At 40.6% G+C, this 26,107-nt stretch overlaps 1 protein-coding gene across 2 annotated transcripts in view; it reads left to right on the top strand.

Moving 5' to 3' along the window:
* The window catches only part of ZNF704 (zinc finger protein 704), a 1,522,633-nt gene that overhangs the window by 1,321,666 nt on the left and 174,860 nt on the right, over positions 1-26,107 (top strand). For both annotated transcript variants that reach the window (XM_044065777.1, XM_044065776.1), the window contains exon 5: positions 3,764-3,864. In XM_044065777.1, coding sequence (XP_043921712.1) covers positions 3,764-3,864 — 101 coding nt within the window. The remainder of the gene's footprint in view (positions 1-3,763; positions 3,865-26,107) is intronic.

A 26,107-nucleotide genomic window follows, 5' to 3' on the forward strand; every position in this document is an offset into this window, starting at 1 on the left:
ATCTATCAATGAAATAAACGTGGCATGTAATAAAATACATATGATGGTGAATGATTTACTAACAGAAGGACTAATAGATTTAGAGACACACAAATTTTTATATGTTGAAAAACCAAAGGTTCCTTCTATTTTTGGTATACCGAAAGTACACAAAGATATAGATGACCCACCTTTGAGACCAATAGTTTCTGCAGAAGGTTCTATCACAGCCCCTCTATCAAAATACATAGATTGTAAGGTAAAGAAAGTTCTTAAGAACAACACCCACATACTTCAGGATTCCTGGGATCTTCTTAGAAAATTGGACAAATCTTTATTTTCTGAAGGTTTGACTTTTGTTACTCTGGATGTGGTTGATTTGTTCACTAGTATTCCCCACGATATAGGCCTAGAATGGTTCGAAGAAATGTTAATAGGATTTTCAGGAATTACTCATAATGAGTTCAGAACAATTTTGGTATTAATGGAGGTGGTATTAAAAAATAATTATATTTTTTTTGAAGGTGAATACTTCAAACAATGTAAGGGGGTTGCTATGGGGGCACATTGTGCTCCTACTTATGCCAATATTATTATGTCATACTGGGAAAACACCTTCATATTAACTTCAGTTTTTAGTAGATTTTGGACATTCTATGGTAGGTTTTTAGATGACTTATGTTTTTTATGGAAAGGCAATAATGATGATTTTAATTTGTTTTTAGAATTCTTAAATAACACTACTGATTTTTTAAAATTCACATATAAATATGATACCCAAATGTTTAATTATTTAGATGTTAATATTACCAAGACTAAGGATGGTTTCAGTTCAAGGATTTTTAGAAAGGAGACTTTTTCAAACTCATACCTACATTTTACTAGTTCACATCCACCCCACCAGAAGAGAAGTGTAGTTAAAGGTCAATTAGTTCGTCTTAGTAGAATGACCTCTGAAGACACTACTTATTTTAATGAACGTGGATTTTTGAAAAGGTTATTTTTAAATAGGGGTTACCCGAGTGAACTTTTTGATCAAATATGCAGTGAAGTTACTAGGGAAAGAGGAGGAAAATTTGCACCTATTTTAGTTATAAGAGGAGTATTTGATAGACAAGATTCAAACAACGTAAACAATGGTGTGGATTTTGAATCTGGTATCACAATAACCTATGATGGTCAGTCAGGACTGGTAAAAAGAATTGTTAATAGGGAATGGAACAACTTTGCTAGACTATCTGACTTGCACTGTAGTTTTGATAAGGAACTGAAATTCACCTATAGGAGGGGTACTAACATTAAGAATATTTTGGAGAGAGGTACAACTGAAAAATTGTTTGGGAAAGCTACTAGGAAAAAAAGTAGGTTTATTTAAATGTGGAAGTTGCAGTTATTGTAAACACCTTAATGTTGGACCAACATTAGATTTACCTATTAGACAAAGGACATTAACTTTAGGAACATATGTTAACTGTAACACCAAGGGTATAATATATTTAGCTACCTGTACAAAGTGTGATTCATTTTACATAGGGAAGAGTGAGAGAATGTTAAAGCAAAGAATCTATGAACACTTATATGACATCAGGACTAAAAAAGAAAACAATGCATTATACAAGCATACTATTACATGTAAACTAGCTACATTTAGATTTTTTGTGTTAGAATGTGTGCCGGTTGACCCTAGAGGGGGGAATTGGGAAACACTGGTGGAATACAGAGAACTATTTTGGCAAATTGTTTTAGAAGCAAATAGAAAACCAGGTCTCAATGACATGATTTCACTCAAGCCAGTTTTAAAACTGAGATCTGCTAAATTATAGGATTTTTATATTATTTTAAACAAATATTGTCTTTACAAAAATTTTAGAACATAATGTCATAGTTTTAATTAAGGTTCATTTTTACAAACATATTTACATTTATATTTACAAACATTCAAATTTTGTACATGTTGTTTATTATAGGGTATGATTTTTATGGTGGTTTTAGTAAGTATAATCTGTGTGTGTATATATATGTGTATGTGTTTTTAACTAATTCTAATTAATCAATTTGTTTGTCATTGGCTATCATTAATTAGTTAATGTATTTAAGATGAGTGCACCAAGAGTGTTGGTATCTGATGAAGTCAAGGACGAAAACGTGTTGTGAAGTTTCAGCGTTAGTGAATTAAACTGTTCGTGTCACTTTTCCTGGATTCTGCTGCTTTTTTTGTGTATACTACCAAGGGTACCAGAACTGGTCAGAGATTTGGGATGCATGACTAAGCTTAAAAAGGCCTCAGTGGTCGTTAGAGTATTAAAAGCTATAAACCTCTGACACTGTGAGCTCTCAGTGAAATTAAAACTTTGTTCAGTTAATTTTTTGGTGCTGGTGTGTTTCCTGCTAGTACATTGGATTTCTGAGTGTTTGCCTTGTGTTGAAGAGAGGTAGTTCTACTTTTATAGTACTGTGACTTGGATTGTCTTCTTGCTTAGTGACCTAATCTTGTAATTTGATCGTCTGTCATTTAGTAGTTTTCTTTTGGAATTATGTAAAGTGTTTTTGTTTGGAATTTCATGATATGTAAAGACTGATTTTTTAGGTCTTCCACTGCAGCTCCTTCAGAAACTGCTCAAAGAGTCATCACTGCATTTGAAATTAGCAGTATCCATTTTTCCAATCCAGTATCATGTACAGTACATTGTGCATTTTATTTTCCATACTGTTTAGTTACAAAAGTGGTAAGGTCTTTCGGCTTTTCCCGGTTAGGGGTCGCCACAGCGGAACTCCGGTCCGCTAATGATTGGCAGTAGATCTTTACGTGCTGGCTTGCCGGGCCTAATGCACAACCTTCAACAAAGGAATGCCCATTCACGCATGTCGCCACACAGAAGATGGTCTAACTGAGAATCGAACGGGCAACGTCTAACTGTGAGGTGACAACGCTACCGCAGCACCACCACCACAGTCTGTTTAGTGACATAAGTGGTAAGGTACATATATTGAACTGTGCAACATTTTTAGTGTGTTCTCTATGCAGTACTTGCCATTAGCCTGCTTATTTTTTTTATTTATTTTTTAATCTTTGACTTCTGGGGTATTTCTGTGCATGCGTGAGCACTGCCAAACTTTATTAGTGTGAGATTCATATGTAAGAAGTTGTGTATAATGATTATTGTGATATTTGAACCATGTTATTTACTTGTTTGTGAGTGTAATAATTAAGGGCATTCCTTGTGTTATAATGCCATTAAATATCATCAGTGAAAAAAGGGATTGCTCATTACCAGTTCAACATTATAAAAAAATATATAATGAAAGTCTCGTTGTCTATCCTCAACACCTTTCATTTTTAGTTTTTGGTGTTGGTAAATACCTGGAGGTTCACATCTGTCCAGGTAATGTCCCTTTTTGTCAGTATAATAAACTTAGTGGCTTTTTAACACTGACTGAAACAGAAACAGACCACATCCCAAGACTGTAAATAAAATTCTCTGCATCAAATAATGTATGTTTTTAGACTAACAATGCACCTGCATTTAAAAATGATTCAAGGTTGTTGCCAGTGTACTTCTTGCAGTAAATCTGTGAAATTTAAATGCATAAAATTGTTTTCCCTTTGGTTTTCTTATTTCTATTTTTTATCCATATGACTAATAATGTTTATTTTTTCTTAATACTTACGTTGTAATTTGCTATTCTTTTAGACCACTCAACAAGTCATTCTGGGTCTTTTATTTAAATAATTTCTGCAAGTTTTTTATTGTAGCACAATTTAATATCTGTATTTTTTTTCCAGAACTCCATGAAGGTTATGTTTAAATGCCTTTGGAAGAATTGTGGCAAGGTACTCAGTACAGCAGCAGGGATTCAGAAACACATCCGCATCGTTCACTTAAGGTAAGATATACAGTCACAAGTAGTCACGCAACATCTGAAATCAAACTTTGTGGGCTTCTCAAGATGCATAAGAGTGAACAAGTTTTGTCTGGACAAGTTTGGCATGAAAAGATAAACCCTATTTTTCAGATTTTTTTCACTGCTACTTTACAGGTGGCTGTCAAAAATCACTGGAATGACACAGCAGCTGAATACTTAAAGTATGTTTCCTTCCATTACCACTGCCTGTGGCACATGCATCTTTCACTGGATAGGAGTATCCCTCTCATGAGTGGAGGAGTAAATTGGCACTAAGTGGGTAGGAGCATGCAGCTGTAATGGAAAGCATCCTTTACTAGGTGAGACAAATGTTACTTCTGTGCCACAGGTAAGTCACTGAGTGCAACCTGCGAAATGTGGTTTTGCCTTTAGGAGACACCTCCAGTCTCCATTTTAAAACAGTTTGTACACATACTGTAACCTCTGTTTATTATTTTCATTTCTGATAATGGATTTAGAATTATTTTCAGCAGTAGAGCTGGAACCTATTAAGCATAAAGATGTTTTATTGGACATGCATTTGTGGAGTGAGAGCAATGGATGCCACGGTGTACTTATTTATATACAAAAGTTGAAGAGGACTGCATAAAAAGAAATTTTATAGAGCCGTATTGTGTATATCCGAAAGATACGTATTGATATATCAGGATACCAGGATTGTTTGCTGTTGTAAATGACTTGAGAACTGCTCTTCGGCAGCCAGTATTTGTAAAAGGGATGTGATCTGAATTGGCAGAACGAGAAGGCTAAGATTATGAAAAGTGGTAAGACATGAAGTAGCCATTGGAAGAGTGTTTTTGGCTTTCTGGGATCATCGAAGGGAAAAGTGAGAAAGAAGTGATGCAAGACACCATTGGTAGGTAATGATAAGTAATGTTAGTCATGACTAGTGTGAAGATGCTGTAATAGTGTATGTTTTTAGAATGTCAGTCTCTTAATAATGCAGTTTAATTTTAAACTAGTTGGCATATCCATTCTCTTATTATAGTCTTTGAGGCACACATAGAGGACAGCGTCAGATTTTCAACAATTTATCAAAGTTGCTGTCAGCCTTATGGCTACTGTATCTGACTAGATCTCTTTTGAAGTGTTAAAACTCATAATAGCGAGTCCAGGAATGACAAGAAAAAATACCAAAAACACTGTAGAACAGTGAATTTAGAGAGGGCTTTTATTCTTTAAACATGTTTTTTGCAGGAGGGCAAGCATCCCTGTACGCCCTGTGTAAGGGGGCTAGGCCTCTGTCCCCCAATCTTATATATGCCAACTCTGAAGTCAGTATATGTGAGTGAAAAAGGAACAGCAACCTCAGACTTAGTATATGTAAATCTCCATTTTCAGTCATTCAGTCTCGCTATCCAGGGCTGACACAAACTAGTCTTGGAATTTCAAATGGTTACTGTCTGAACAACCTGAGGCATATGAGGCTGATACTATAGTTAAATGCAGACTCTGGTTTGGTGGAAACATCTAATTAACTCTGCACCTCTTTAAGTACTTCTTAATGCAACAATTGCAAAATGTTATAAGTACTTTTTCAATTGTACTTTTCTTGATTGTTGTACATTCCTCTAGATATGCATTCACAATAAAATAGTTACTATGCAGAGACTGAAGCTGCCTTACACCATGCCTTTACTCCCAGAAGCTTTGTTAATGAATAGCATATCAAGTACTCAGTATGTGCTTATTCCAGTGTACATCTTAGATGTGCAAATATGGCACTTCCTTTTTACATTCACTTCAGTAGTGAAAATAAAACATATTTGAGCAGAGATAATTACTTGTGAAATACATTTTATTTATTTAACATTTGTTTACCGGGAAAGTCCGACTTGGAAAGAAGCCAGTTTTCAGCGGAGGCCCAGGGAGAAAAGCTCCAGACGCATGTCTTTTATAATATGAATAATGCTGATTTTTTTTTTCATATTTCATTGCTGCCTTATTCATTAGTATGAGTTTTTGACAGAAATAATTTTCAAAGTCATTTTTACTGCATTGATACTATTGCTTCATCAGATATGAATCCCTGGACCATTTATGAATTTAGACTGTGAGCAGGATTCCTCAGATAGTTAGGTTGGGCTTGGAATGGTAACCCAAATAGCTCCTTTAAAGGTGTCTTCTACTATGTATCCTATGGCTGCAACATCAGTGCCTCTTTATTGTGTTACTTGACCATGATGTACATTATTCCTTTATTTTTCTTTTTTATTATCCAGATAAGGTCACTGGATGTAAGTGTCTGTTTTCAAACATGACATAGGAGCAGTGTCTTAAGTGACCTGTTCCGAGTCACACAATAGACAAAAGGAGGCTTGCTAACAGACAATACCCTTAATCCTCTGTACTAATTGCTTGATGAAGTCCATGGCTTATGGAGCTGGTCCAGCATCCTTTGGAGCTGGTCTGTCATCCTTCTTGGACTGAAGATCTCTTCATTTATGTATATTACAGATTTTAGTTGGTCACTCAGTTGTTATCTACTTGAAGCTTTAATCTGGAATCCCTCTTGGATTATTTATCTGGTCTGGCAAACATGAGATGCTGTCATCTTTTCTTTATTATCACAGTGGTTATCTGATGTCTGTTTAAACCTCATCTTTCTCCCTTGTGGTTTTATTTGTTAGTATATTGTCAATGGCATACGCATCTTCTCCACATAAGCTGTCCTGCATTGATAGACCTGTTCCTTAGAATAGCTTTGTCCATCTACCACTGATCTGCTGTCTAATCTCCGGCCATGATCCTTTGCCCAGTTTTAGAGATTCTCAGTGGTCTGTCAGTCATATTTTGAAGGTGCACATTATTTCATTTATCTGCAAAAAATCTGGCTTCAGTATGCATAGCTTAGAATGTGTTTTCAGTTTAGTGCTGACAGTACTGTTGCAGCACCAGGATAAACTGTATCCCTAAATGTGAACAAATACCTATTCATATATTACATCTCCTTACTCTCTCGCTTCTTCACTCACTTCCTTGTTTATATCAATTTCGTTCCTCCGGGTTTCTCTCTAAATACACCATAAACCTGCTTTTCTCTCACTTTGTATTGCAATTCCTGTTTGTATTATACTAATTTACCTTTAATTTCTCTGTAAACCGCCTAAAATTCTCTAACTATTAAGTTGTCATATAACTCGTATCTATTCTTAATCAATGTTTTCATATTATGTCTAATTTGGTATAATTAAACTGTGGTTGTTTTATTATGATTTTAAATACTGTAAAAATATTGTTCTTAAAATGTTTTGTAATACTTTTCAGATTTTCTTCCCAGGCCTGTGCTGAAAGTGAGCTCCTACCCAATTGGACTTTCATGGTAATCAGATGTCAATAAATAAATAAACAGTAAATAAAATTGGTAGTTGCATGTGTAGCATTATGGTAGAAGAATAAAAATGATTAATCCCATTTTACAAGAGATTACAGCTAGGGCTCAGGGCTTTCATAGCCTTTTTAAACATTTGTACAGCTCTTTTAGCCAAACCATTTTTATCCGGGTAGTGAATTATAGTGTGATATGTTTGATCTCATTTTTGAAGCAGCTTAAACTTATCTGTCTTGGACAGCCCCTGCTCATTGACAGTGTTTTCTCTTGATCTGTTCCTCGCAAACATTGTTCTTAAATTTGAGTTTGCCTTTTCTGATGTTGGTCATTCTATACAGATTACTTCAGATCATTTTGAGTGGGTATCTATCCACTGTTATTAGAAAGACTGAGTTAAAATTGGGCCTCACAAGCGATGTGAGAAGATGTAGATGGCCATTTCTAAGGGTGAGGGAAATGCAGATGGTGGTGTATTTTAGATGGTTTGACATCCATTGCAGTGTTTTGCAAAACGTTAAATCTTGTTATCATTTCCAGGGAACTGCATAGCTTTGAGCAGGAGGTTTCATTTTTACCATTCCCATATGTTAGTCATGTGTTATATTACTCTCTTCACATAAGTGGTTTCTTAATTACCTCATCAGTAGGTCCCAAACAGTAAAATGACAAGATGATTTATTTTCTTTCTTTCCTGTATCAGTCGGAGTCCCACAAGGCTCCATCCCAGGACCACTACTGTTTAACGTATTTGTCAGTGACCTAAACACAGCAGCAAATGAGGCCACCATAGTACAACACACAGATGACTCCACTGTAATATGTGCTGCTAGGACACTACCCAGGCTCAAAACAGCATCCAAAAGTCCTTCTCCTCCATAGAAGCTTGGCTCAGCAGCTCAAAACTCTTCCTAAATCCAACAAAAACTAAACTACTACTTTTCACCCCCAAGTCTATGTCATCCTAAAAAAAACTACCTTTAACATACTGTCATCTAAGAAGACCAATATAGAACTGGTGGTACCCCACACCAAACCACTAGGTGAGAATGCATATGACTATCTGAAATGTGATGTCCGTCTTCAGTAAGCTATAAAGATGACAAATCAAAAGCTAGGCTGCCTCCATGGAGTAAAACACTACCGTACTGACTCTGTTAGGCAAAATGCAGTCACTTCTTTTTTACTCTTCACCCTTGTAGGTCAGTGTGTATACTGTACCTAGTCAGCCACTGTAGTCAGAGAGCACATGAATATAAGTTACTGAGCATGTGCAAGATCATTGCCATTTTATATGGTCATTCAGAATGAGTGCAAGCTTGAGTGGAGATGCACATGTCAGTGTGTTAGAAGTAATGAGTCAGTCAGTAAACAAAGTTCGAAGTACGTTTCAGTTACAGCTCCTGATGTGTTTATGTACAAGAAATGACTTGAACCCATACCATGCCTCAGTGTCTCATTTAAATACACGAGGCATGCGAGAGCCCTATTGTATGCCTACATGGTGTCAGAATGGGATCTGAAGTTGAAGCAGCTCACAAACCATGAGACATGCAGTTAGAGGTGGAGTAATATACAGGAGTGAACTCGCAAACAGGTCAGCGGTTATTCAAAAGTACTTAAACTCATTTTAAGTGATTTTCAGTCGCCATAAATGTGGCTTAGCATTCAAAGTGTTCAAAATAATTTCCAAGATATTCAAAATGTCCAAAATAGCAACATAATGATTAAAGTGTTTGAAATAATGTCTGAAGTGTTTAAAATGTACAAAAAGGCTAGAATGTGTGAATTTTTTCGCATGTATGACTTTTTCGCAGTAACTGAGATTTTTCATTGTGAGATTGTTTGAAATTGCACTTTATTCATCTACTTTTACTGTATTTGTGTTTCTTCCTACTTTATTGCTTTTGTTAGAATGTGCTGAACAATGACTAAAAGTGTTATGTCCTGTCACTACATTAATATCAGATTTACAACAGCAGTCAAATCAGTTAGAGAATCCTCTGTAGATCTTACTATGCCTTTTAAAGAGTATGTGCAAAAGTGGAATTAAGCCATGCTCAGCACATAACAGATAAGGACAGGGATGAGGTTTATGATAAATTGACAGAAGAATTTAATAAATTCTTAAAAGACAAACAAGGTCAGTTCAAAACATTCAAAAATGACATACAAGAACTCTGTCAAAACTGCATAGTGCCCTACAATCAACAGAGCAGTCTACTAAAAATGTATCATAAAACCTGTAAGGAATTACAAAAAGAGATTACAGACCATAAATGGCATTTACAAGAAACCTGCACTTAAGTTAATAGAGTACAGTGCTGTAAAGTATATTTTCTTATCAGTCTGCAACTGCAAGAGTCTGTGTCATAACCAGACTTTGATTCCAGCTGCAGCATCATAATTAATTTTTCAACTTAATTTTGCTTTTAATGCTTGTTCTTAAAAGTATTCAATTGCATTTATTCTGCAGCATTTATTACTGCTTGTCAGTAATCTGATTAAATTGTAACTGTTATTCTAAGCCTTTTAGTTTAAGCACTTGGGCTTCAGGCCATTTGTTTTACATTAGGAAGGTTTGTGGTCTACACTCTTAAGGCAGGAGAGGTAGCTTACATCCTTCTAAGTTGGGAATTGCAGGCTGAAGGCTTAGTGTGTTGTGTGTCTGTTATTCTAAAAGTGTCTTAGTTCTGGTTTAAGCACTTGGGTTTCAGGCCTGTTGTTTTACATAAGAAGATTTATGGTCTATTCTCTTGTGGGAAGAGAGAATACAGTCTGCCCTTCTGAGCTGGGAATTGCTAGTTGAAGGCTTATTGTGCATGCTTATTTGAACTGTTTCTTTCTGAAATTGGTGCACCTTGTGTGCTATAGCATAGATTAGATTCAGACCCTATCAAGCTCAGAATCAGACTCTATTGTGAGACATGCAGATGTGCCCCTCACCAGGCTAGACAAGGAGAAAGTATGGTAAGTTGCTTGTAGTTGTCAGGTGCTAGAAACCACCATATCACACATGCACTCAGGTCTTTAATAAAAGGTATTATGACTCTGTCATAGTCCATGTTGGTGTGACTGACTTGAGACTTACCTCTCTGGACTATATGAAGAGAGACATGATTGTGCTCGCTGAATATGTGTCCCAGGCAGGTATTCCCTAACCTTGAGCAGCATCCTACCATTACCCAGAATTATGCCTCAATACAAACAGAAAATTATTGACTTTAACAGTTGGCTTAGTTTCTGGTGTCATTCCAAGGGGATTCAGTACCTGACAACCTAGGAGGACATGATTGACAGACCGTGATGCTTTGCCAGAGATGGCCTTCATTTGTCTCCCCTGGGCTTCAGGCTTCTGGCAAAGGGTCTTGCCTCCCCCATAATGCCTTTTTTAGGCAAAGTCATGAGCACAAAATTGCCAACATGAAAAGTCCTTCTAAATGAAATTTAAAGGTCATGCTGCTTAACGCTAGGAATCATGAAACTGCACTCATTGCAAGCATTTCTTGCCCGGGAGGATGCTGACATTTGTGCAGTCATGGAAACCTGGTTCAAAGCTGCAGAGTGCACCTCAGCCGTAACAGGTTACTTATGCTACCTTACTTTCAGACCACACATGGACGGCTACAAAGCCAAAGGAGTTAGAGTTTCAATATTTATCAAAGGCATACACACCTCCAGGCTAGTTAAATGGTATGACGCACAGGAGACACACCAAATGCAGTTAACTGTTGACAAAACTCCTATTCAAATCACGCTAGCTACAGACCTCCAACCATGACTCAGGACGCCCACTCCACCTATCTGGACTTGAATCCATCAAGATTCAGCCCTCTGCCTTGATCCTGGGTGACTAACTACCCAGTGAAGACCTATTCTAGCCCAAACATAAACACCCAGAGATTCCTCGACTTTGTCAGTGCCAATGCATTGGATCAGCTGGTTGCCATCCCTACGAGAGGTGAAAATATCTTGGACCTGTTCCTAACCAACATGATTAGCCACTGTAGCACCCCTGTAGTGTCATTCCCCTTGGTAAGATCCGACCATAAAGCAATAACTTTTGAAGTCACCATCTCCCATGACCCCCCCCCCCCCAATCAGGGTCAAACAAAAAAAAAAACTTTACCAAACCTGACTACAATCTCCTGAGAGCAGGTATAAGCAGTTTCTCAGCTACCATCCCTTCAGTTGGAACTAGCATTAATGTCCTAGCCTACACCAAAAAACTATATGAGCACCTACATAGCTGTATGGGCTCAGCAGTACCTGACAGGACCAAATCGTATTCCTCAAGGAAGAATAAACCTTTCTGGTGGACAGCAGCAATAAACAAACTCTATAATAAAAGGAAAAAATTGCTATCCAGGACCAAGAAGGATCAGGTACCAAGTTGGAAGCAGTCTCTCCTCTGTCTGAACAAGCAAATAAGTTACTGGTGAAATCCTCTAAGGCTAACTTTAAGTCCAAATTGACCACATCCACTAAGGATAATCACAAGGCCTTCTTCACATGTGTCCACAGTCTTAAAGTTAGCACCCAAATCTGCTCTGAACTGGTGGTCAATAACAGCACATACACAAACACCATAGATATAGCTAACCTGCTGGCAGACAGGTTCAGTGAAAGCTTCACCCCCCCCGCCTCCCCATCAGTAAACCAGGACATCCCCAGCTCCTGTCCCTCTCCCCTCATTACCAGGGAGCAGGTTTTTAATGCACTCTCGAAGGCATAAAATACAGTCTCCATGGGGCCCGACAACATCCCTGGCTGTATCGTACATGAACTCAGGCATGAGCTCTCAGCTCCATTAGGCACCCTATTCAACCAAAACATGAGCACCGGCTTCATTCCAGCTAAATGTAAGACAGCCACTGTCATCCCTCTACACGAAGGTGGAGCGTCCATTGACTCGGGCAATTATAGGCCCATTAACTTAACTAGCCTGGTCTGTAAGGCCATGGAATGCATTATCATGGACCTTATAAACAAGGACACTGGCAACCTCCAAATGCATGCCCCCACACAGTTTGGTTTTGTCAAAGGGAGATCATGCCTGTTAAACGTGGTCAACTTCTTCCAAACAGTCACCAAAGCCATGGACGAGGGGAAGATGGTGCACACCGAATACCTTGACCTAGCCAAAGCCTTCAACACTATTCCCTACTCGGGCAAAATAGTTAACTCTCCCAGCTAGGCATCGACCTGTATGTTACCAGATGGGTAGCTAACTGGCTCACTGATGGAACCAACTCAGTCAAAATAGGGGAAGCCACCTCTAGTAATAGACCCGTAACAAGAGGTGTACCCCAAGGATCGGTCTTGGGGCCTCTACTGTTTGGGATTTACTTTTCTGAGGTGTAAACCAAAACCAGTGGTTTGTGGCTTACCAAGTTTACAGATGACTGCAAGCTGGCACTGTCTTAAATTCCCCTAGTAATGTGAACATCCTCCAAGAGGGCCTTACCCAAACTAATGACTGGTGCCAGAAGCATGGCCTCAGACTGAATGCCAAAAAATGCATCATTATTCCCTTTGTCCATGCCGGCGTGAATGACCTGAGACGTACCTCCATGGACTACATGAAAAGAGACATAGAGGAGCTCTCTGATTATGTAGCCCAGGCTGGTATGACCCTGACCCTGAGCAGCATCTTGCCCTCACCAAGAATGATGCCACAATACAAAGACAAGATGATCAGCTTTAATAATTGGCTCAAATACTGGTGTCATTTTAGGAGGATCCAATGTCTGTCTGCTTAGGATGACATGCTGGACAAGCCACGCTGCTTCGCAAGGGACGGCTTGCATCTGTCACCACTGGGCTTCCGGATATTGGCTAAGGCTCTTGCCACCCCCATAGTGCCTTTTTTAGGCAAGGCTCAAAAGACAAACCCACCTCCTTAGAAAACAAAAATGGAAAAAAATTAAGGGTAATGCTGCTCAACGCCAGAAGTCTAAATCTCAAGATGCAGGCTCTCGAAGCACTCCTCAGTATGGAGAACATCGATGTCTGTGCAGTAACTGAAACCTGGTTCAAGGCTCCTGAGAGCACCCCAGCGCTACCAGGCTATACCTTGTATCATGCTTTTCGGCCCCAAAACTCTGGCCAAACCAAAAAGGGAGGGGGAGTGGCCATATTCACCAAGGACACCCACACCTCCAGGTTAGTGGCAACACATGAAGCATCAGAGACCATCCAGGTGCAACTAACCATAGGCAAAACTGCTATACATCTGGTAGCATGTTACAGACCACCCTCCCAATCTCAGGAACCCCATTCAGCCTTCCTGAAGACATTAGAGGATATGAATGTCTCACCAAGCACCATCATATTGGGAGACTTCAACTACCGTAACATAGACTGGGTGCATTATTCTAGCCCAAACACCCTAGCCCAAAGGTTCCTGGAATTCATAAATTCAAATGCAATGGAACAGCTAGTCACCTCTCCCACAAGGGGAGATAATATACTAGACCTGATCATCACAAACATGGGGACAAAGTGCTCCACACCGGAAGTATACCCCTCAGTAGTGAGATCTGACCACAAACTAATCACCCTGGATATACATATCCCATCTCCACCCCCAACACAAAAGACTACAGTGAAAAACTTCTCAAAAGCCGACTTTACACTTCTTAAAACTGAGATGGTATCCTTTAAGCCTACTGGGCCAGTGGAAACCACATCCCACAATGCAGAATCCTTCACAAATGCTGTCTACGGACATCTCCAAGAATGCATGGATCATGCAATCCCAAATAAAACCAAGACCCTCTCCACCAAGGGCAGGTGTCCTGTCTGGTGGACCCCAGCCATAAACAAATTGTATAACAAAAGAAGGAAGCTACTGCACGACAGAGCAAAATCCCATAAAGAGAAGGCATCTCTGATCAGCACTAGTAGAAAGCTACGTTCTCTCATAAAAACATCCAAGGCCAACTTTGAGAGAAAAATCGCAATGGACACTAAAGATAACCGCAAGGCCTTCTTCTTAGAAACCTGGGCAGAAACCCTCAGATATGTTCAGAGTTAGTTCACAATGACAAAAAATACACTGAACCCACAGATATTGCCAACATTCTGGCAGACAGGTTCAGTGCACATTTCTCCCCTCCCTCACCCCCAAAAGAAGAAATACTTATCCCAGCTGAATGTAACCTCCCTGTCATCTCAGATGTCCAGGTGAGAACCGCCCTCAGCAAAGCTAAAAACACAGCATCAATGGGACCTGACGGTATCCCGGGTTGCGTGCTACGTGAACTCCAAGAGGAGCTAAACCCGCACATAAAAATGCTATTTAACCTTAGCCTTACTACAGGATATGTACCTGAACACTGGCATACAGCAACAGTAGTCCCACTCCACAAAGGAGGCACCTCTACAGACCCTGGTAACTACCGCCCCATAAGCTTAACTAGCCTGGTCTGCAAAGCTATGGAAAGAATCATTATGGAACTCATAAACAGAGACATTGGGGACTTACAGACACTTGATCCCACCCAGTTCGGCTTTGTAAAGGGCAGATCCTGCCTTTTGAACCTGGTTGACTTTTTCGAAACAGTCACTAGAGCCATTGACGAGGGCAAAGCAGTCCATACAGCCTACCTGGACTTGGCTAAAGCTTTCGACACAATACCCCACTCTGGCATCATAGACAAGCTCAACAGCTTAAATGTAAACCCATATGTCACAAGATGGGTTGCAAACTGGCTAAAGGATAGAACACAAAGTCAAAATCACTGGAGCCATGTCAGACTCAAAGCCAGTCACAAGTGGTGTCCCACAGGGCTCTGTCCTGGGACCCCTCTTGTTCGGCATTTATTTCTCAGATGTGAAAGCAAACATAGGAGGGTTGTGGCTGACAAAGTTTGCAGATGACTGCAAACTAGGCGCCATAGTCGATACACCAGCTGACATATACATCCTACAGAAAGGCCTCACTGAAACGGACAACTGGTGCCGGAGTCATGGCCTTAAACTAAATGCCAAAAAATGTATAGTCATCCCCTTTGGGAAAAACAAAGTACCCACAAATTATCACATAGACAGTAACCCACTGAGTATGGAAAAAGTAATCAGAGACCTGGGGACCCAAGTCTATAGTGACCTCTCATTTGACACCCACGTTGCCAAAGTGGTTAGAAAGACTTTCTACCTTGCCCACCTTATCATGAAGGGATTCACATCCAGATCAAAGGAGGTCATTGTACCCCTATACTCCTTCCTTATCAGGCCCATGATTGAGTACAATGCCCCATTTGGTATGTACCTCACCAGGCACTTGCAACAGCTAGAGAGACCCCAAAAGTACCTCACCAAGAGGATCAAGGGTCTCCAACATATGTCATATGCTGCCAGACTAAAGAAACTCCAGCTCTATTCAGTAGCATACCGCCTACTCAAAGGTGATCTGTGCCTGACGTACAAGGCCATGTCCAATCAGGAATTGATGGACATGCTCCACCTCAAAAAATGCAAATCCATCAGAACCACGAAAGCTAAAGATTTAAACCTCAGCACAAATATGAATAGGACATGCTGGAGGGACAGATTCATAACTCAGAGGCTTCCCATACTCTGGAACAGAATCCCAGTTCATGTTAGGCAGAGCCCCTCACTGACTCTCTTCAAGAGAAATCTTGACGAGTGGATGGGAGATCGTAGGTTTACCCCAGGGGTCATCTCTGTGTCACTACTAGACAGAGGCACAGTAAACTCATTCTATTATGTAAGGGGGTCTTCACTGTGTCACTACTAGACAGAGGCACAGTATTCTAAATCTATTCTGTACACTTTTGTTCCATTACATGGGGTGGCGAAAGCCACATCACTATGGTTAGGCTTATAAATGCCCCAGGGCAGATAGCCTAGTACTAAACTATGAAACTATGAAACTGGCATCCCCACTGATTATCACATTAATAACAAGGTACTAAGCATGTAATCAGTCATGAGGGACTTGGGCACCCAGGTTGATAGCAACCTGTCTTTTGACCACCTCATTGCCTCCATTGTAGGGAAGGCTTTCTACATGGCCCACCTCATATGTAAGGGTATTTCATCCAGGAACAAGGAGGTCATAGCATCCTTCTACTCCTCCCTTATCAGACCCATTATTGAGTACAGTGCCTCCTTTGTTATTTACCTTGCCAAGCACATGCAGCAGCTGGAGAGACCACAGAGATTCCTGACCAGGAAAATCCAGGGTCTCAAACACCTGTCCTATACAGATATGCTAAAAGCCCTGTCCTTCTACTTAGTCTCGTACAGACTACTCAGAGGTGACTTATGTCTGGCATACAAGGATATCTCAGACCCAGCCTTGATGGAGTTGCTGCATAACCATAAGTCAAACTCCACTCATGCAACCCGCACGCAAGGCCTCAACCTAGTCTGTGACATTAATATAACTTGTTGGCGGGATAGGTTTATATCCCAAAGATTCCACCATCTGTGGAATAGTCTCCCTCTCCATGTCAAGCAGAGTACCTCTCTAGCCCTCTTTAAGAGGAACCTGGACGACTGGATGGGAAACAGAAAATACACCCCTGGGATCACACCTCTGTCCCTGCTGTACAGGGGAAATAGGTGCTGACTTTGTGGGAACATGGGCAAAATTCTTGGCTACACTTATAAAGGCCTCCGAGCTTATAGCCTTGTATCATCTTATATTTGCAGTGTTAAAATAAAGCAAAAATACAAGTACTGGGTCTATACTTACATTTAAAATAAATTTGTTATTATGGCAGAGGGCTTTCACAGACGTGAACCGCTGGTGCTTGATAATTTTGCTGAAAGTTGGCGAGTGTTTGACCAAGAATATGATATTTTCATACAGGCTGCTTTTACTGATAACGACACACGTATAAGAACATTTATACTTTCTCAATGTAGCTGGCTCAGAAGCCATTGAGTGAGAGTGTTTGTTTGTGTATGCACCTGCTGTGTATTCAGGGGAGGGGAAGAAACACCATATTGTGATGCAGGCTGAAACGCAGGAAGACCCTGAGTGCTTAAAATGTAAATTTAGAGAAATGTGTAACCTTCAAATGAATGTTACAATGGAAAGGCATACATTTTACATAAGAAATCAAAAGCCTGGTGAAAGTGTTGCAGCATATATTACTAACTTAAGAAATAAAGTGAAAACATGCAGATTTGGTGATCTAAGAGATGAGTTGATAAAAGACCATCTTGTATGTGGTGTTAATAACGGTGCAGTGAGAAAGATTTTGCTTTGAGATAATGAATTAACCTTGAGCAAAGCCATAGAGATTCGTCGAATATATGAGATGACAGAAAAGCATAAGAATACGCCCACGAATGAGAAAAGTATGTTTTCTGTGTCTGCTAGTGTGAATGTTGATAAAAGGCTTTGCAAGTCTAAAGTGTCACAAACTTATGTTAAAAGAGAGTATCTGAAGAAGCAAGTAAATCTGATAGAGACTGTAGCAAACTCCTCGAGCTGTGAGCAAACTTTCTATATTGATGGTGTCTCTGATCGATGAAACAGTTAATAGAGTAGACTATCAGTTGTCACCAAATAGTGGAATATTTTGTACTGTACAAATTAATGGGAAACCTGTAGAGCTTAAAGTAGATACAGGATCTAAGTCCAATGTTATATCAGCACAAATGTTTGCTAAAGTAAAAGCCGTTGAGAAACTTGATTCAGCAAAGTGTGCAAAGCTAGTTACTTATAGTGGTAAAGAGATTCAGACTGATGACCCAGTAGTCCTTTCATGCCATTCTACTGGAAATCGCTATAACTTGTAGTTTTACGTAGTCAAAAGACATGTACAGTCATTGTTAGGTCTCAAAGACAGTCTGAGAATGGGGCACTGATTTCATTTAATAAAGAGGTTCAACATATAAATATGAGTAATAATGAGTTTTACACAGAATATTTTTAGTGAATATGCTGATATTTTTCTAAGACGTCCAGTCACATATTAGGTTAAACCATGCAGTAAGTCCAGTTATCAGACCAGCAAGGAAGATTCTAGTAAAAATGCAGAGTAAAGTAAAAGCAGAACTAGACAAAATGGTGCATTTAAGTGTCCTTCCTCCAGTAGCAGAACCAGTTGAATGGGTGTCCTCCATGGTCATAGCTCATAAGAAAAGCTCAGATGATATTCAAATATGTATTGATCCAAGAGACTTAAAGCACTTAAGTGTCTTCATCATCTGATGGGTACAGTCGAATAGGTACCCGCTCACATTCCAAATTCCACTGTTTTTTCAGCCTTAGATGCAAAAAAACTCCTGTGGGTATATTTCGCTGGATCGCAAATCTTCATTGTTAACTACATTCAGTACACAATTTTGTAGATACAGATTTTTGAGAATAACATTTGGAATAATTTCTGCCAGTGAAGACTTTCAACGTGAGATGTAAACGCATTTTTGCTGGTTATCCATGTGCTATTATAGTAGATGACATTATTGTTGGAGGCAGTGGTGAAGATGAACATGATAAAAATCTCAGGAAAGTTCTAAACTATGCACATGAAGTAAATCTTAAACTGAATCCTCAGAAATGTATATTCAAGCTGAAAGAAGTTATTTATGTGGATCATTTGTTTGCCATTTCTGGCTTACAGCAATTATTGAAATGCCAGTTTCAGAGAATGCCACATCTTTGCAACATTTTCTAGGTATGGTCAACTATTTAGGAAAGTTCATCCCAGATTTGAATGAGCTTTCTGCGCAGCCATGTGAGTTGACACACAGCAATGTACACTGGTTCTGGTTGGAACAACACCAAAGATAACTGATATTCTGAAGCAGAAAATTGAGATATTATGATATTCACAAACCTGTAACTCTTTCTTGTGATGCTTCAAAATATGGCCTTGGTGCAGCATGACTTCAAGAAGGTATACCAGCAGCCTGTGTGTCAAGAACTTTAACTCAAACAGAGATGCATTGTGCGCAAATAAAGAACTTTTGGCATTAGTGTTTGCATATTCAGAGTTCAATGATTATATTTATAGGTTCATAGGTGTGTACTAGGCTAATGGCATTGGAGCCTTTACAATCCTAGGCATTGTGCCACCCGACATTGGTTCCCAGTGCTTCTGTTGATTAGAGCCACTGGAGTAATCCCCGGAGTGAATTTTCTATTTCCCATCCACTCATCAAGATTTCTTTTGAAGAGGGCCAGTGAGGTGTTCTGTTTGACATGTGTAGGAAGGCTGTCCCATAGCATTGGCAGTCTCTGGGTTATGAACCTGTCCCTCCAGCATGTTCTGTTGATTGTGATAATGAGGTTGAGGTCACTGGAGCATGTGATACGCAGGGATTGGGATTTCTTTAGATGTAGCATTTCTAACAGAGCTGGGTCGGACATGGCTTTGTAAGTCAAGCAGAGATCGCCTCTAAGTAGGCAATATGAGACAGAGAATAGTTGGAGTGTTTTTTTAGTCTGTCCATATAGGATAAGTGTTTAAGGCCTAGGATCATCTTTGTGAGGTACTTTTGTGGCCTCTTCAGTTGTTGCATGTGTCTAGTGAGATACATGCTAAATGGGGCATTGTATTCGATGACTGGCCTAATGAGGGAAGAGTAGAGAGAGACAATGACCTCTTTCTTCCTGGATGCAAAACCCTTAGTAATGAGATGTGCCACATAGAAAGGCTTACTGACCACAGTGGCAATGTGGTGGTCAAAAGAGAGGTTGCTGTCAACCTGTGTTCCCAGATCTCTTATAGAGCCTTCTGTGTGGACTACCATTGATGTGGTAGTTCATGGGAACCGAGTTTTTCCCAAATGGGATGATGACACATTTTTTGGCATTGAGCTTAAGACCATGGTTCTGACTCCAGTCGGTCTCAGTGAGGCCTTTCTGCAGGATGTCAACATCACTTGGGGAGTTAATAACTCCATACTTGCAATTGTCTGCAAAAGTTGTCAGGCAGAGACCTTCATGTTAGCCTGGACTTCAGTGAAGTAGATACCAAACAGGAGAGGACCCAGAACCGAACCCTGTGGGATTCCACTAATGACTGATCAGCAGTCTGACTTGAAGTCAGCTACTTTCACACTGTGGATTCTATCTGTGAGCCTGTTTGCAACCCACCTAGTGATATAGGGGTTGATGCCTAGCTTAGTGAGTTTTTCTATGATTCCTGAGTGGGGAATAGTATCAAAGGCCTTGACCAGATCAAGGTAGGCTGTATGAACCATCTTGCCTTCATCCACAGCTCTGGTGACTGACTCAAAGAAGTTGACCAGGTTGAGCAGGAATGATCTACCCTTCACAAAACCAAACTGTATGGGATCCAGAGTGTGGAGATTCCCTATATCCTTGTTTATTAGGTCCATGATGATGCTTTGCATATCAGACTCGTCAGGGAAATGGGGTGATGGTTCCCTGGGACTGTAGTCGCTCCTCCTTTGTGGAGAGGTATGACCGTAGCAGTGCACCATTTGGTAGGGAGAAAGCCAGAGGTGAGGCTGTGATTGAACAGGGCACACAGGTGTGGTGCCAGTTCACTCTGTAGTTCATGTAGAACACAGCCAGGGATATTGTCAGGTCTCGAAGAAGCTGTATTCTTGGCCTTGAACAGTGCTGTTTTAACCTGTGCAACAGTAATACTGGGTGCCTGACAATCTACTGGTATTGTGATTGGCTCTTTGGTGGAGGAAAGTTGGCACTGAATCTGTTGGCCAGTATATTGGCAATATCTGTTGGCTCGGTATAAGAGGCAGCATTATGCAGTAGCTCAGCACAAATCTGGGTATTGCTGTGGAGATTCTTTACATGACTATAGAAGGCCTTGTGGGTGTCTGTACTATCTGCTGCAATTCCGTTTTCATAGCTAGCTTTAGAGGATTTGATGGGGGATCTCAACTTTTTGTTGAGGCTGATAAGGGAGTTTTTCCAGTCTTGGGACTTTACCTAATTCTGCATCAGTTTCTTCCTTCTGTTGTAGAGTTTGTTTATGGTAGGGGACTACCAGATTGGCTTCCTTTTTTTGGAGGAGAGCTTCTTGGTTCTATTGGGTATGGCGAGATCCATGCATTTGTGTATGTGTTCGTACTGTGCATTGGTATATGATTTTGTGGTCATCCAATTATTCTCCATTTGCATGAGTGCCGTAAAGTTAGCTACCTCTGTTTTAGGAGCCCAAAGTTAGCTTTAGAGAAGTTTTTCATGGTGGTTACCTTTGTGGGGTGGGGGGGGGGGGTAGATTTCCAAGGTAATTAGTTTGTGATAGGATCTAACCAGGGAGGAGTTGACTACTGGTGTAGAGCAATGGTCACCCATGTTATTAATGACCAGATCAAGGATGTTGCTACCTCTAGTGGGGGTAAGAACAAGCTGGTCCAGGGCATTGGAATGAATGAATTCCAGGAAATGTTGGGCAAGTGTATTGGTACACGAGTAGTTTTCCCAGTTAATGGAGGTGAAGTTGAAGTCACCCACTATGAGAGTGCTAGTTTGGACCCTAATATTCTCCAGGGTGCTTAGGAACATGGAGTGCGAGTCTTGGGACATGGTTGGGGTCCTATAGCAGGCTGTGACCTGAATCGCTGTCTTACCTACCCAGTGTTAGCTGTACCTGAAGTATCTTTGATGCGTTATATTGGGCTAACAGTCTGGAAGTGTGCTCATCCTTTATAAATATGGAAACACCACCTCCTTTGTAGGTTCGGTCCAAGTTCTGGGGCCAAACGGAGTGGAATGAGTTATAGGCTAGTAGTGCAGGGGTGCTTTCTGCCGCTTTGAACCAGGTTTCTGTTACAGCGCAAATGTCGATGTTCTCTAGTTTAAGGAGTGCTTCGAGTGAGTGCTTTTTGAGATTTAGACTTCTAGCATTGAGCAGCATGACCCTCAGATTGCATTTGTTTGTAGCTGTTATGGTGGTAATTTGGTCTTTAGAACACAGCCTAAAAAAGGCACTATAGGGGTGACAGGAGCCTTGGCCAATATCTGGAAGCCCAGGGGTGACAGATGCAGGCCATCTCTGGCAAAGCATTGAGGTCTGTCAACCATGTCATCCCAGGCAGACAGATACTGGATCCCCTTAGAATGACACCAGAAACTTAGCCAATTGTTGAAATCAATCATTTTCTGCTTGTACTGTGGTATTATTCTGGGTGATGGTAGGATGTTACTCAGGGCTGTGGTCATAACGACCTGGGCTTCATAATCCAAGAGCTCCTCCATGTCTCTTTTCATGTAGTCCAGGGAGGTACGTCTCAGGTCATTCACACCCACATGCACAATGACAGAGTCATATTTGTACCTGTTGTTGAGAGACCTGAGTGCGTGTGTTATATGGCAGATCCTGGCATCTGACTGTTACTTTCTCCTTATTCAATCTAGTGAGTGGGATGTCAGTGTGCCTCACTATCGAGTCACCTATGACTAGTGCGTTGGGCATGCTGTTTTGCCTTAGGGGCTTTGGTTGAGTGACACACTGTTTAGGAGAGTTATGTGTCTTGTGAATAGTGATGTGGTGGTCGAGTGGGTTTCTGCCTTGAAGGCCTCTGCTGTTTGGGTAGATTTTTATTGAGAGCCTCTGCGAAGGTGGGTGTGTGGTTTGTGTTTTTATATGCAGGCAGTGCTGGTGTGTGTTCTGGAGGGCTGTGTGTTCCATGTGGTGTAGTGCAAGTGTTGACCTTCTCCTCTTGACCAGCTATTTCGGTCTTGGCTGGAGAGTGCGTGGCTTCCAGTTTGGATATATAAGTACACCTCTTGCAAGTCTGAGTGTTGGGAAGTAAGTGGAGGGGGTTGTCAGTGTACATGAGGCAGTTGCTACATTGCCTCAGGATGCCCAAGTTCACTAAGTTAATAGGAGAAAGCACAGAGAACTGACCTTTAGACATGCCTGGAGGGGGTGGGCATTAATAATAAGTACTGGAGCTGTTTCCTTGTAGAACGTTTAGTGCTGGTAGCACTTTTGCATGCTACAATAATTGCTACAAGATGTCTGGTAAAGTGCTAGACTAATAAACCAGTAAATGTGCAGGAGAGGAGAGAACTGATCTAAGGGAAAAATTAACGAGCAGACTTTTTGGCACCGCTCAGAAGCTTACAAACAGTCCTGGATACAGCAAATCTGTATCTGGACTACATTAGTTACAGGAAAGGTGGGAAACAAGAGCAAACACGGGCTTTTAAACCAGAAAGTTGAAAGATATGGAAAAACTGCCCAAATGGACAATAAACTACAATTTCTGGGCCAGAAACTACTCCTCTTGTGGTAGATAGGCTACTTAGTGCTTACCACTCCCACTGATAAGCTAGAAGGCTTCCGCCAACACAGAAAGCGTTGTGGGGGGGCTCCGAAGTTTACAAACAGTCCTAGATACAGCAAATGTCTATCGGGACTAGACCAGTTGCAGGAAAGGCAGGAAACAAGCTTAGAACATTTTATTTGTTTTTAAAGAAAAGCAGCTAAAACAGCACTAAAAACAATTCAAATGCAGTGCAAGCTAGAACACTTGAGTTGTAACAATATTAAAGCAAATACAGTTTAAATAAATGCAATTTATTCAAATGGTATTCTGAAATGAATTCAATCATTGTTTTATTCAACTCTGAACAGCTAAAAAGTGCCAAAAATATACTTAACTATATATTTCCAGATTGTTTGAGAAACACAGTCAGAACACAAGGAGATTCTAGTAATGGTAGATTCTAGGAAAGTTTTTTTTTTTTTTTTTAGTAAAATGGAAAGGGAGAAAGGAGGAACAGAAGATAATTCAAGGTTAAGAAACTAAGTGGGTTGGCCTTCTCAAATGTTCTCTCTGTATTAGGTAGAATGAGCTAATGACACTAGACTGGGAGTAGTGTACCAGATCAAATTTACAGTAGAGGCTGGCAACTGCAAAGCCACCAAGTATAAGAACAAGATACCAATAGAGAGGTAGGGTGGGAAACTATTTTAGGCAGAAAACACTACAGAAATGTTTAGTACAGCAGAAAATACTGCGCAACTAAATGAAAGTTTTAAACAGATAAAGGACCAAGGAGACTCTAGAGAATGCTTTTAACTGTAAACAAATCAGTTATATGATATACTTCTAGGCAGGAAGTCAGAACAAACAAACAGATGTTTAACAAATGGAGAAAATTTCCAGTTAATACGTCCCTACTTCCCCTGTTTGTTCCCAGAATCTGTCACTCACCTTAGTGCCCAGCTGCATCTTCCCACCTCCAGGAGCCATCTTCAATGATTGTTTTCTTTGGGAACTTCACTCCTGCCCAGCTATAACATGCTCCATTCGCCCTACGGGCTCACTCCGCTTCCCTACCCTACCCCAATTTCCACCCACCCCCACTATCTCTACATTTGTACTTAACCAAACCACACCCCACATGCACCCAATCCAATCACATTTAATCTCGATCAAACCCCTTCCACTTCCGCACACAAACCAATCCTCCCACACCCAAACAACAATGCCTACCTTACCCCCCACAAACTATAACACTAACTATCCTGCTAATCTCCCTCACCCATATTACCCAACTTAACCTCCCCACCAACACACACTTACTTCAAAACCCACACACCATCACCTGAGACCTCCCAAATAAATCCCACACATATTCACAAATCTCCCCTGAGCTGTATTCTTCCATCCCATCCTTTCTGTTCAAGCACACTGCACTCCCCACCCCACCCTCCTTACACCCTATTCTAAGTACTACCTCAAAAAAACTCTCCCCCAGCACAACCCTACTTCACTATTCCCACTACACCTCCTCAGGCAGCTCCTCCCCCATATCCCACTCTCAGGCAATATCCACCCTAACTCAGGTCCAAACCCCAGCATTACCCTCCAAAACCAAACTTCCAAACCCCCTTAAACTCAAATCTATCCACCTCACCACCCTCAATGCACAAAGCCTCCAAAATAAAATTCCCAACCTCCATGCCTGGCTCTCTCACAACCAACCTGATATAACCGCAGTCTCTGAGACCTGGCTTAAACCATCCATCAAAGACAATGACATCCTCCCTCCAGGCTACCACATCTTACGTAATGATAGACCTCAAAGAAAAGGAGGTGGTGTAGCTATTATCCACCCATTCAATCTTACCTTTTCTCCATACACCAACCCCATCCCAACCTTTGCCAATGCTGAAATGACTGCATGCTTTTTAAAACTTAATCACTTCAAATCCATTTGCATTTGTTCCATCTACAACCCACCTGGAGATAATACCAAAACACTAGAAGACATTCTCTCTTGGTTTAGCTCCAATATCAAAAATGAAACCTATATCCTTGGCAACATGAATATTAACTGGGCCTCTTTTCACTCTGATACCCCATCTCATTCACTCAACCTATACAATTTCACCCAACTTATAAAACTTCCATCCAGGCCAAATAAGGATGGTGCCTCCGGTACTGTCATAGATTGGATATTAACAGCCCACCCCAACCATACCACAAATGCCAGTATAATACCAGACCCCCTAAATGACCACTTACCAGCCTTTGTAGACCGCCTACCCTCTCACATAGAAAAACAACACCAATTCACCCCAAGCCCACAACCTAAACAACACCAATTCACCCCAAACCCACAACCTAGCCACATTCAGCCCTGAAAGCTTCTCAGAATGCCTTAAGTTTACTGACCGGTCTCCGCTAAATAGCCTTCCTCTAGACAATGCTGTATCTTATTTCAACCATATCTTCCTTACCCTACTAGACAAACTGGCCCCCCTCAGATCCAACTGTATCAGAACCAATCCCTCCCCCTGGCTATCCCAGGAAACTAAATGTATAATGAATCAACAAGACAAAAAGTGGAAACAGTACCAAAAACAGAACCCCAACTCCCACCTAGAATTTAAACAATTGCGTAATCTAGCCAAAAACTTAACAACAAAAGATCGC

This window comes from Protopterus annectens, chromosome 3.part0 (genome assembly GCF_019279795.1).
Source record: "Protopterus annectens isolate FY-2018-M chromosome 3.part0, PAN1.0, whole genome shotgun sequence".
Classification (NCBI taxonomy): domain Eukaryota; kingdom Metazoa; phylum Chordata; order Ceratodontiformes; family Protopteridae; genus Protopterus; species Protopterus annectens.